The 13707-nt window shown below is 49.3% G+C and overlaps 1 protein-coding gene across 1 annotated transcript in view; it reads right to left on the bottom strand.

Annotated features, from left to right (window-relative positions):
* Positions 1-13707, bottom strand: part of COL27A1 (collagen type XXVII alpha 1 chain) — a 1232768-nt gene that overhangs the window by 107519 nt on the left and 1111542 nt on the right. Inside the window, exon 49 of the mRNA XM_078646681.1 lies at positions 1356-1463. Coding sequence (XP_078502807.1) covers positions 1356-1463 — 108 coding nt within the window. The remainder of the gene's footprint in view (positions 1-1355; positions 1464-13707) is intronic.

The following is a 13707-nucleotide window of genomic DNA, read 5'->3' on the forward strand; positions in this document are numbered from 1 at the left end:
TCAGGAGAATCAACCATCACTGGGTGAACCCGGGATCCATTGGGAGAATCAACCATCACAGGTGAGCCCGGGATCCTTCGGGAGAATCGACCATCACTGAGTGAACCTGGGATCCCTCAGGAGAATCAACCATCACTGGGTGAACCCGGGATCCATTGGGAGAATCAACCATCACAGGTGAGCCCGGGATCCTTCGGGAGAATCGACTATCACTGGGTGAACCCGGGATCCTTTGGGAGAATCAACCATCACTGGGTGAACCCGGGATCCTTCGGGAGAATCAACCATCACTGGGTGAACCCGGGATCCTTCAGGAGAATCAACCATCACTGGGTGAACCCGGGATCCTTCAGGAGAATCAACCATCACAGGTGAGCCCGGGATCCATTGGGAGAATCAACCATCACAGGTGAGCCCGGGATCCTTCAGGAGAATCGACTATCACTGGGTGAACCCGGGATCCTTTGGGAGAATCGACTATCACAGGTGAGCCCGGGATCCTTCGGGAGAATCGACCATCACTGGGTGAACCCGGGATCCTTCAGGAGAATCAAGCATCACTGGGTGAACCCGGGATCCTTCAGGAGAACCAACCATCACTGGGTGAACCCGGGATCCTTCGGGAGAATCGACTATCACTGGGTGAACCCGGGATCCTTTGGGAGAATCGACTATCACTGGGTGAACCCAGGATCCTTCGGGAGAATCGACCATCACTGGGTGAACCCAGGATCCTTCGGGAGAATCGACTATCACTGGGTGAACCCGGGATCCCTCGAGAGAATCAACCATCACTGGGTGAACCCGGGATCCTTCGGGAGAATCAACCATCACTGGGTAAACCCGGATCCTTCGGGAGAATCCACCATCACTGGGTGAACCCGGGATCCTTCGGGAGAATCGACTATCACTGGGTGAACCCGGGATCCTTTGGGAGAATCAACCATCACTGGGTGAGCCCGGGATCCTTCGGGAGAATCAACCATCACTGGGTGAACCAAGGATCCTTCTGGAGAATCAACCATCACTGTTGAACCCGGGATCCTTCAGGAGAACAAACTATCACTGGGGCTTCTACTGGCTTTGGCCCCCTTCCAAGGTTTAATGAGGGTATACGATACTTCTTCACTTCACAAATGTACGTATGAATGTATGATAGTGGCATTTCTACAGCACCAACGTAGCCACAAGGTTGTGAAGGCCCTGAGTGACGCAGAGGCAGCTGGTGGTGGGTGATTAATGCGTTGTGATGTCGTGTTCCTTAAAGATGAGTCTTCGACCGTTCCCTAGATTGGAGCGGCGTTGGATGGCCCTGGTGGAGGCAAGGATGTTGTCACAGATCGAGCAGCACTCACCGGCTGTCCCTTGCGTCCCGGCTCTCCTTGGCTTCCCGGCAGTCCCATTCCGCCCTCGGCTCCTCGCTTCCCAGGTGGACCAGCCTGGCCGGGCAGCCCTCGTTCACCCTAAAAGACACAGATTCACAAATGTTTTAAAGATCCTTACGCCAGACCACCGCGGACAGCATGTACGGTGGGGGGTAGCTATGCCAGATCTGGGGCAGAAAGGTTGCACCGCCGCTCAGCTTGCCACCCCTCCAAATCCCCCTCATGGGCTTCCTAGGTATCCCTCTGCTTAAGCCTGGCAAGACATTGGTCCCTGGTGACATCACACCCAATCGATCTCTGGGACGTCTTTAGCCAGAAATGCTGGAAATTAGAAGTAAAACCCCAACAAAAAGCACTTACCTGGCTACGGCCACTGCTGCCTCTCCTCCGGCCAGGGCCGGACTGGCCGTAGCGGGCACCGAGCAATTCCCCGGTGCGCCGCATGGGTGGGGGGCCGGTTTGGAGCCCTGGGGGCCGTTTTTGTTACAGGGCCGTTTTTGTAGCATGGCTGCAGAACATCGGCCGAAAACCGGCCCCGGCAAAGAGCTTGGCGGCACCCACAACCCCCTGGGGGGGCGGAGAGGGCCGGTCGAGCACTTTGCCAGGGCCGGTTTTGGTTCCCAGTCCGGCCCTGCTTCCGGCCTCTTCCTGTCCTGCAGGAAGCCCACGGGCTCCCAGGCTCCCCTAAGCCGATCACGATGCGGCTGTTACCATGACAGCAACATGGTGATTGGTCGGAGTGCTGTGGTTCAACGCTCACACGGGGACAGGGAGGCTGTGCATTACAGCCTGGTGAGAACATGCAAAGTGCACAGGACTGTTGGTCGGGCCAAGACGGCGGCCAACCCGTCATGGGCACTTGGAGAGTGCCGCCACTCCTCTCCCTGCTCTGGACAGCCCCCCGCCTGCATGAAACTGAGCCACTGCACGGGGAAAATAAAATGATAATAATGTTACGTTATTATAATTTTATTTTGCCATTTGAACAGTGGGCGACGCTCCTTTGCCTTAGTGGAGGAGCCGCCACTGCGCGCGGCTCCACGAATCCATCTGAGGCCCGCATCTACATCTCCGATTCCTTCACATTTACAAAACGGTTTAAAGTTTTCAGTTGCACACTGTGTTCCTTCATTTAAATACGCTTTATTTATCTGTTAATATTATTTAATTTTCTAAGCAGTCAGGGACCCTCGAAGCAGACTGTGCGGACCCCCAGGGGCCCAAGGTCAATGACCACGGTTTTAGACAATGAAAGTAACATACTACTCCCAGCTTTCCTGCAGGTGTGAGGAAATGAAAAGAACAAGCATTGGCAAAGTCAATAATGTGGCATAGGCTACCAGCCTTTTGGCTTTCTCAGTGCTTGTTTTGTCATGCTTTTTGTAAAACTTTATTTGCAGCTATGGAGCCTTTGTCAGTGTATAAGCAAGCACTGGCAAATCCAATAGATTTCACCAATGCAAGAGCTATTGGTGTTGTCCATGTGAATGTCTTTTAGTCGTGTTGTTTAGCAGCACATCTGCTGCTCAGCATGGAAAAAAAGCACTATTAAGCGGACAGCCTTGGCCACGTCACAGTGAAGAGACTGCGTATGCGCTGTCAAGCCAGACCTAACAATTAATGCCTCCTTGAGTGATGAAACTGTTTGTTTTCCAGTTCTATAAAGAAGGACCTTACCTGAGCATCAGTGACATTACACAGGGAGACATTCATTTTTCGGTGCGCACGGGGAGATTACGCGATTTGATTTCCTCTGTCATTGTTGAATGGACCATGGACAGTACTTAATTTAAAAAAAATCAAAGGCCAGGGCCCTTCTTGGAAGGCCACTGCAGCCTGCACCATGCTTGGCCCCTGCCAGCGCTGCCAACGACTGTACAAGCATAACACCTAACGAAACGGGTACTTACCCGCAGGAGTAGTTTTGCACCTTGAAGAGTTTTCTGGATTCACATGCTGTGCATCATTCCGCCATCTAGTGGTTGGGTCCGGAATTGTCTTTTTTTAATTGTTTTTTTATTGTTTTGGTCGCTGTCGACCACCCTTTGGTGCCAGGTACGCCCCCTTTGTGACGTCAGACGGTATCCTGGAAGTCGACGTGCGTGGTGGCCATCTTCAGATTCTTTTTTCTGTTTTTCTTATGTATTGTCATCCTTAAGATGGTTTTGAAAATACTGATGCATTCCTTTGCTTCCCGACCTGTTTGCATTCCTCCTCTGAGGGGAGGTGGGTGGGTCGCATGCGAATCCAGAAAACTCTTCAAGCTGCAAAACTACTCCTACTGGTAAGAACCATTTCGTTTTGCAGCGTGAATCCTTTCCTGGATTCATATGCTGTGCATCAGATTACGTAGCGGTTTCTCCCGTGTTTGGGAGGCTGTGGCAAGAGGAAGACTTAGCAAACAGGTGTTGAAGCCCCCTCGGTCCAGTTTGAGCTTCCTTATTTATCTGTATATCCACACAATATTGTTTTGCAAAGGTGTGTGGTGACGCCCATGTTGCTGCTGCGTAGATTGAATCAATGGGTACATTGGCCATACATGACAGCGTTGCTCCTTTCTGGTGGAGTGACCTGTTGGTTGTATTGTTAGTTCTGTTTTGCAATAGTTGCTTTTGTGACAGCTGATCCTGTAATGGTTTGTGCGTAAGCAACAAAGAATTGCTTTGTTTTCCTGATCTGTTCTGTTTTCTGCAAATAATACAGAAACGCCCTCCTTACATCCAGAGTACGGAGGCTTCTCTCTGTTTTAGTTTTTGCGTTCTTCAAGAAAACTGTCAGGAGGATGTTTTGATTTAAGCGATACTTAGATACCACTTTTGGCAAAAACTGTGGGTTAGTCTTTAGAATTACCTTATCCTTGTGGTTTTGTAGGTTTGGTTCTTGTATCGTCAATGCTTGCAGTTCACTTACTCTTCGTAGTGATGTTATAGCAATGAGAACGGCTGTCTTTGGAGTCGTATCCTTGAGGTCCGCTGCGTGCTCGGGCTCGAAGGGTTTTGTCATCAGTTGAGACGGGCTGTCTTTGGAGTCGTAATCTTGAGGTCCGCTGCGTGCATGGGCTCGAAGGGTTTTGTCATCAGTTGAGACGGGCTGTCTTTGGAGTCGTATCCTTGAGGTCTGCTGCGTGCTCGGGCTCGAAGGGTTTTGTCATCAGTTGAGACGGGCTGTCTTTGGAGTCGTAATCTTGAGGTCCGCTGCGTGCATGGGCTCGAAGGGTTTTGTCATCAGTTGAGACGGGCTGTCTTTGGAGTCGTATCCTTGAGGTCTGCTGCGTGCTCGGGCTCGAAGGGTTTTGTCATCAGTTGAGACGGGCTGTCTTTGGAGTCGTATCCTTGAGGTCTGCTGCGTGCTCGGGCTCGAAGGGTTTTGTCATCAGTTGAGACGGGCTGTCTTTGGAGTCGTATCCTTGAGGTCTGCTGCGTGCTCGGGCTCGAAGGGTTTTGTCATCAGTTGAGACAGCCCTGTATTTCAGCTCCGTGTTGGTACAGGAGCAGCGAGTGGTGGAGCTATTCTTTTCCCTCCTTCTAAGACCCTTTTGATGGCTGGTCTTGTAAAGAAGCTTTTGCGTGATTTTCCTCTTGTGTTTGCCACTGTGGCCGCAAGGTGCACTTTAAGGCTGGAAACGTTGATGTTGCTGTCCAAGAGGCAGGTAAGATATGTAATAACTGTTTCTGGTGTATTGATTTAACTAGTGTTGTTGTTAGCGGTGCACCGGGTGGTATATCGCTTCCTTTTTGCTGTATAGCATTTTCTTGTTGACTGTTTTATCGCTTCTTCTAGAAATTCCACGGTTCTGAGCGGTAGATCGAGATGCCCAAAGTCTATGTATTCAGGCGCCAGGCTGTTAGTTGTAGCGTCGCTGGTTCTGGGTGAAACATCTGGCCCTGTTGCATTGTCAGCAGGACCTTTTCTGCTCTGATCCTGAACATTTCTCCTTTGGAGAGCTCTAGGAGAGTCGAGTACCGCGTTCGCCGTGGCCAAGAGGAGCAATGAGAATCATATTTGTTCCTGGTTCCTTTGCTTTTTGTAGCACTCGTTTGCATCAGGGGTATTGGTGGAAAGGCGTAAACAAATGTATGTGAACAATTGAGTGAAAGTGCATTTCCCTTTGACAGGAGGTGTGGAAACCTCGAGGCAAACCTTTGGCATTTCTTGTTCTGCATTGTTTCAAGCAGGTCCAACACTGGCGTTCCCCAGATGTCGAAAAGATCCTGTACTGTTGTCTGTTTCAACACTCATTCGTGGAAGCAGTTGTTTTGTCTCCTCAGTTGGTCTGCTGTGATGTTGTCTACCCCTGGTAGGTGTACTGCCTGCAGATAGATTTTTTGGGGTATTGCCCAATGCCAGATTTCCTGTGCAAGGTTACTCAGGGTAAAGGATCTTGTCCCACCTTGTTTGTTCAGGTAAAACATTGTGGTTGTGTTGTCTGTTTGCATTAGGATGGTTTCCCGTGAATATGTTTCTGGAATGCTTTGAGTGCCAGAAGAACTATTTTCATCTCAAAAAGCTGATATGTTTTGTGGAGTCCTTTTCGCTCCACTGACCAGGAACTTACAGAAGGTTGAAATGTGCACCCCGCCCGTTGAGGGATACATCCGTGGTGATGGTCACAGATGAAGTTCTCCCCTGTACTACGTTGTTGGACTCCACCATTGTATCTCTTCTTGCACCCTTTGTGTAACAACCACTCGATCCTCCCAACTCCCCGTGGCTTGTGACCAGCTGTTGGCGATCCATTCCTGGAAGGGACGCATGTGTAGGCGCGCGTGAGGGGTGAGTGGGATGCGTGATGCCATCATGCCCATAAGTTTCATTACCTTCCTCACTGTCAGGCTGTCCCCTCTGGGAGAGGGCTGTTCCATGAAGGATAGCTTGTAGTTGTGTAAGCTTTGGCGTTTGCTGTGTTCAGTCTTGCTCCCAGGAAGGTTTTTTTCTCTTTCTGGAGTTGTAGAAGATTTTTTGTGGTTTATTGAGAAACCCAGGATTTGTAGCATTTGAATTGCTTTTTGAACATGATTGTGACATTTTTTTTGTGCAACCCCTTAATAGCCAGTCGTCTAAGTAGGGGTACCATGGATTTTCTCTATTGTGTAGGAATCTTAGGTACTTTCTGTGCGTTTTGTTCATAGGGATATGTAAGTAGGTGTCCTTGAGGTCTATTGTTGCCAAGTAACCCCCCTTTTGAATCTGTGGGATTATTTCTTGGAGGGTACACATCTTGAAGTGTTGTGTTAGTATGAACTTCTTTATGAATCTTAAGTCCCTGATTGGCCTTAGAGTCTGGTCCTGCTTCGGTACTAGGAAGTATGGAGAGCAGTTTCCTTTGGTTCCTTTTCTATTGCCTGTTTTAGACACAGTTCTTTGATTTCTGCGTTTTGGAGTGTTAGTTCTGATCTGGTTGATTTTCTTGTTTTGGGTGGATTTGCAGGTGTGTCTTTGTTGGCTCTATGCAATATCCGGATTGTACCAAATTTAATATCCAATTGTCTGTTGTGATCCTTTTCCATTGTCTGTGGAAAGAGGATATCCTTCCACCCACTGGTGTTTTGTTTGGGTCCTTTTCTGTGAGTGAGTCAGTTAGACCCGTTTCATCTTCCTCTAGTGGGTTGGCCTCTTGCTCTGCCCTTCCCTCTCCCTCGAAAGGGCTGCTTCTGCTGTTGTTGCCACCCTTGGTAGCTAGACTGTTGGCCCATCTGTTGGTTCGGATTCTGTCCCTGAGATTGCTGTGGCATCTGCTGTCCTTGACCAAAGCGGCCTCTACCTGTGGTCTTTCTGTCCGAGAAGCCTCCTCTGTTAAAGGAACCTCTTTGCTGCAGGGCCCCCAGTGCCCTGGCCGTTTCATTGTCTTTTTCAATTTGCTGAAGGGATTCATCCACTTCCTTGCCAAACAGAGCTCCTCCGTTGAATGGTCTGTCGATAATTGATGTCTGAACTTCTTGCTTAAAGCCAGACATTCTGAGCCAGGCGTGCAGTCTGAGGATGGTTCCTGTGCACGTCTGCCTGCTTGAAGTATCTGCTGCATCTAGGGCTGACTTTAGGCAGGAGTTAGCCACGTTTTTCCCTTCTTGGACAATAGATGTTGCCCTCTTTTTGTCCTCCTCGGGGAGTTTCTTCAGCAACTCTTCTATTTCATCCCACTGTTGGTGGCCATATCTGTTGCACAGGGCATTAGAGTTGGCGATGCACCCCTGTGCTGCTGCCTGTTTCTCCATTCTCCTTCCCACCACGTCCATCCTCTTACTTTCCTATTCAGGGGGTGGCCCTGTGTTGGAGGCGGCATTGGCTCTCCTCCTGGCTGTGGAGACAATATTAGAGTCAGGTACTGTGCTTTCCTGAATATATTTAGGGTCTTTTGAGGAAGCTTTGTACTTTTTCTCTACTCTGGGGGTTACCCCCTTGTTTGAAGCTGGCTCTTTGAATGCTTCTTTGCCATGGTCCAGGATACTTGGCAGCATAGGCAGGTATTGTGCTCCTCTTGAAGCTGGTGCCAGTGTTTCTTGCAAGAAACATGTGTCCCCTTTTTGCTCCTCTAAGGGTACTCCAAATTGATTTGCTGCCCTTTTAACAATGTAATTGTAGAAAGCTATGTCATCTGGAGGTGAAGCTTTCCAAGGGTAGCTGCAAATCTCTTCTTCCGGACTCTCGGTGTCGAGGTCATTCCGCTCTTCCTTGAAATTTTCGGAGTCTTCCGCCTCTTCAGGTATGTCTCCGTATTCCTCGGGTTCTTCGCCTTGAGGTTCAGGTGTCAGCGGGAGTAGAAGATCCCTTCTTCCTCTCCTTCGGCGTCTTCTGCCTCTTCAGCGTTGACCTTCTCTGGTTCGGCGGCCGGTGTTTTTGGTATTAGAAAATCCTTCAGTGAGCCATTGAAGTTCTTCTTCTTTTGTAGGAGCGCTGCCATTTCTTCCTCGAGTCTTCTACTTTTCTTTTTGACCTCAAGGGCCTTCTAGCGTCGGTGGCCGGAGATTTTCTTTTCTTTCAGATGTCGATGTTAGTCTTCGGTGGTGTAGTGCCCTTTTTTGTGGGTTCAGTGTCGACCCTTTGTTTTGGCATCTTCGGCGATTTTCTCTCCTCGGTAACTTTCGGTTGGGTTCTGTGGGTTTCTTTCAGTCGCGGCTGGCCTTCAATCGCCTTTTTGCTTGGTGTCAGGGCTGCTTTGTGCGCCTTATGTTCGTGGCTCTTTGGTTCAGACGAATCTTTATGGTGTCTTACCTTCTCCGTTTTCTTTTTTGGATCTTTAAACTTTTTCTCGGCGTGGATTTTTTTGGAGTCCCCCTCTAGAACCTTGACGTCTGATCCCTCGTGCGTCGACACTGCTGGTGCTTCATGTTCCTCCTCGTCACTCGATAAACCCAGTTTTCTCAGAGGGGTTTTCTTCGTTGTCTGCAACATTGTGGCCTAGTGGGCCTGTCTTTGACTTCGGCATGTCCGTAGTGTTTTCAGTAGGAACGCTGCGAAATCCTCACAGTCCTTGTCCTTGTGGTCTTTGGGCAGGCAGATGTTGCAGATGTTGAGTGGGTTGCTTTGAGCGTACTTGTGGTGACACTTGGGGCAGAACTTGAAGGAGGTATTTTCCATGGCCCCTACCTCGCCATTTGTGGACTGGAGTGGTGCTCCGGTTCTTCCTTTCTCACAGCATTGATGATCGATGATATTTCTTCGTTGATGCAGATGATCGATAATTTTCTTCGTTAATATTCTTCTTTTTCGAAGTTTTTGGGGAAATTGGAAACTTTCTTCGGAGCTTCCCGTCTTGCTTCCAGACTCAACGGCGCAATAAAGAATCTGAAGATGGCCACCACGCACGTTGACCTCCAGGATACCATCTGACGTCACACAGGGGACGTACCTGGCACCAAATAGTGGTTGACAGCTATCAAAAGAAGAAAAAAAAAAGAAACAAAGACAATTCGGACCCAAGCACTAGATGGCGGAATGATGCACAGAATGTGAGTCAGAAAAGGATTCACGCTGCAAAACTATTGCACTCCTAAAAGTGTGACAAATCAGACTATTTTAAGCCCTCAAAGCAATAATAATGGTGTGGGAGGCTGGTATCATTCATTAGGTCGAGCCTCGGCAGCGCATACGCTGCTCTGCGAGGCATGCTGTATTTAAGTAAGACGGTGAAGCTCCGCCCACACTTTTCATTGGCTTGTATCATGGTCCTTTGTAAATGCTGGCTTCTGATTCGTTAATAGGATTGTTAGTCCCTCCTTAGTACCTCCTTATCTTCATTTGTAACCTCCCATGAGGACTGGCTCTTTTACTTTGGTTGCTACACTGTAGGTATTATTTAGTCTGTAGCACGATTTTCTTTAATGAGTTTCTCCTACTGCAGCCACGACATGCTTTCCCGCAACATTCACCGTGCCCTGCGCGCTTTCACTTTCCAAGCAGGCGGGACAATGGAAGCCACCACTCTGAAATGAAATAGGTCTCGTATTTAAAAGAGTTTGACTTATTGGCATTCTAAATTTTATTTATTTATTTATTTTGGAGCTTATAAAGCGCACGGCTACCCCCAACGGGGGTGTCCCGGCGCTGCAGACAGCAGGCAACAAGAGGGTGTGAACGCAGCTAGAGATTGGCGAACAGCCAAGTTTTCAGTTTTCTCCGGAACTGCGGTTCCGAAGTAGACAGCCTAAGGTCCAGTGGAAGGCTGTTCCAGAGTTTTGCTGTCCCTACAACAAAAGCTCTACCCCCCATTCTGGAACGGCGGAAGCACGGGGTAGAGAGAAGGCGAAGATGGTTGGATCTAAGAGCTCTGGTAGAGTGAACAGGTTTAAGCCTCTTTCTCAAGTAAACTGGGCCACGGCCATTAAGGGCCCATTAAGGGCCCTAAAGGGCGCTCTACTCTATACAGCTCTGCAACCTGCTTCCATTCTCACTCTCCTCTCCTGTAACGCACCGATTGCTACCTCATATACGTCTGGCTGCTCTCTAGGATCACGTATACCCACTTATATTTTGAACATCTGTAACGCAAAGATTGCTACCTCATACATTTTGATTTCTCTCTAGTGTCACTCCTACCTGTATTTTGAACGTTGGTACTGCGCAGACTGCTACCTCATATTTCTTGTCTGCTAATTAATGTCACTTTGATGTATGATTTTTGACTCATGTAAATTGCTGCTTGCATTTGTACCCTGCCCTTATATACTATTAGTACTATACCTACACTTACACCTTGTACTTTGTTGGCTAATTGATGACACATTGATTTATGATTTTTGATTCATGTAAATTGCGGTTTGCAGGTATATCCTGCCCTTATATACTATCAGTATTATACTTACACCGTGTACTTTGTAATTTACCGTATGTATTTGCTCTATTGCACACTCTTATATCCTGGGATGCTGGTTGATCACTAGTGCCACTTTGTAATCTATAACTTACTACTGTGTAACCTACTGTAGGCATTTGTTTTTCTGCACATGTGTACCACTATAGTGCATCCCCCCATACCCATCTAATCCATCACCGCAACATGGATCCTATCGGCAAACACACATACAAAATCAACTACCCAACATCACTCACCAAAAAAGCCGCCAAACGCTTTAAACACAACTTCATTAGGTCACACCCTGAAACTCCCTTTGTTGACAACTACTTCTCACCGGTCAATGGATCCCTGAACACTGATATCATCTTCTACACCACACGCAGAGCTCAATGGAGAAAAGCGTTCCTTATCCTTCTCTCCGTCTCCTCCACCAGAAAATCAGCTCATAGCCTAACTCTCTCCGTCACACCATCCCTAGTCTTTCCAGGCAGTGCCACCATCACTATTTACAATAACGGGATTGTCCTAGCACAAGCTACAGACAGGAACCTGGAACTGCTAGACAACCTGTTCGACACCTTCAAAGAACACCTCTCCAATTCACGGACCAACACTCATATCTCCTCCAGTCCCACCAACCATGACCTCACAGCCACACACTCCTCAAGCAGGGGCACACCTACCACCCCAGACCTCCCATCCCCCACCCACATTCCCACTATCCCAACTCAGCTCTCAAGCATAGACACAGACTGCCCCCCCATACACCACTCACACCCCCGCCCCTTCTACCAACTCGCGGACCTCCACACATGCCTTCAACACTCCTATCACACCTACAGCGGGCATTAACACCCCGCTCACGGCTGACAGCACAGCTCCCACCCTTAACACACCTAACGTAGTCCAGCACCAGAATAACACGCACTCCGACAAATCCCCCCCTATATCCCCCCCCATTCTCAGTCCCCATTACCCTCTAACCAACTACGCAGAACATACCTCCTCTCCGAATTTAACCCCCACCCCCCTCAACAGGATCATCTCCAATGACGCTTCCCCTCCCACTCTCAGCCCCCACTATCCTCCCTGCACCCCCACCACGGCTATCAGTCTCCCAGACCACACCTTGACCCCCCCGCATACCACCAACGCCCTCACTCATACCACCAACGTCCTCCCTACCTCATCCACACCCCTCCTACTCAAAAGCTTTCCCCTCCCTAACTCCATCCCGCACACCAACACAACGCAGACCTGCTCGAACACCAGCCCTCCCCCCAAGCTGCACACCAACTCCCTTGTCAGCCAATCACCGCTGACTGGCACCACCACCCCAACCACCCCCCCCACGATGGACTACATCATGGCCACCCTCACACAGATAAAAGAAGACATACACACCATCAAAGAATTACTCTCTACACACCCTATACACCCCTCACCCACCCCAACATTCCCTCCCAACTTGTCCCCTACGCCGCCGGCTGACCCCCTCACTCAACACACCCCATACCGGGCGTCAATCCCTGCTCAAAGGCGCAGCAGCTGCCCTCGGCCCCCGCATCACCCTTGCAACGCCCCACGCAACTACACCGCCCCATCCAACTTGTCCCCCACCCTTCCGTCTAACTCTCTCACTCAGCTATCCCCCAATCTGACCTCAATCCCAGGTCGTAATCGCTACAACCGCCCGCGTCGCGCGCACAACTCTTCTTCTGACCTCGACACACTCACCCTTCTCCGCTCCTATGACCTAGCCCCCCAAAATAACACAACCACCCCACACCTCAACATTCCCACGATACACTCAAATCCCCTTAGGCCGCCCACACTAAACAGCAGATCCTCCATCCCCAATAACCTGAGAAAAGTCCCTCTCTCTCTAGAACCATCTACCGCCCTCAACACACCCCGTCTCAAATGCACTCTTCTCAACTGCAGATCAGCCAAGAAACATTCCGCCGCCATTGCTGACCTCCTCCTATCGCGGGACCTGGACCTAATCATCTTGACAGAAACCTGGCTAACTGAATCCTCGACACCTATAATGGACATATTGGTTCCTCCCGACTACCACATTATCAGGCTCGACAGAACAGGCAAAATAGGTGGGGGAATCGCATGCATCCACAGGAACAACCTCTCTGTTCAGAAAGTCAACTCCACCTCCCTACCATCCCCAACATCCTGGGAATACATCTGCCTGGACATTATGAGTGAGGGCAAACCGATATGCGCGCTTCACAGCATTTACCACCCACCCAGGGACAACCTCACTTTTACCCAAGAAATAATGAGTTGATCTCAACCAATTCCGGACGGCAACTCACCCAAATCTACCTTGGTGACTTCAACCTCCACTGGAACGATCACAGCGACGCTGTGGTAAATAGTCTTAAAAATTTCCTTGATGCCCTTAACCTCACCCAAATATGCAACGGCCCAACCCACGAGAAAGGTTCTACCCTCGACCTGATCATCTCCAAAGAGGACTCTATCCAACTCGAGTCCATCCAACCCTGTGACTGGTCAGATCATCATATTGTCACATTCTTTATCAATGAGAAAGTCAAAGTTAACCCGGCCCAACTCTCCAAGCCCAAAGTCTGGAAAAGAGACTTGAAAAAGCTCAACCCAGGCTATTTGCCCCCTAACAGTTGCAACCTCCTATTGCCACCGACAAACGCTACAGATGTCCAAACTCTGACTGACCACTATCTCAGCGCTATGACATCTATAATTAATGAGGCTGCACCTATGGAGCTGAAAAGAGTCTCTACTAAAATCTCCAAACCATGGTACGACGGGAGTCTCAATGAGGATAGACGAGACATGCGTATGGCAGAGCGTACCTGGAGATCAGCCCCCTCTGCAATGCACCTAAAAGAGCTGAAGAAAAAGAGAAACGCCTACTTCAGGAAAATAAAACGCTCAAAATCAGACTTCTTCAGCCTCCAACTCGACCAAGCAAAAAACCGCCCGAGAAAACTGTTTGAGCTGATCAAAACACAATCCAAGGAACAACCC

This window comes from Lissotriton helveticus, chromosome 5_2, assembly GCF_964261635.1.
Source record: "Lissotriton helveticus chromosome 5_2, aLisHel1.1, whole genome shotgun sequence".
NCBI classification, from domain to species: domain Eukaryota; kingdom Metazoa; phylum Chordata; class Amphibia; order Caudata; family Salamandridae; genus Lissotriton; species Lissotriton helveticus.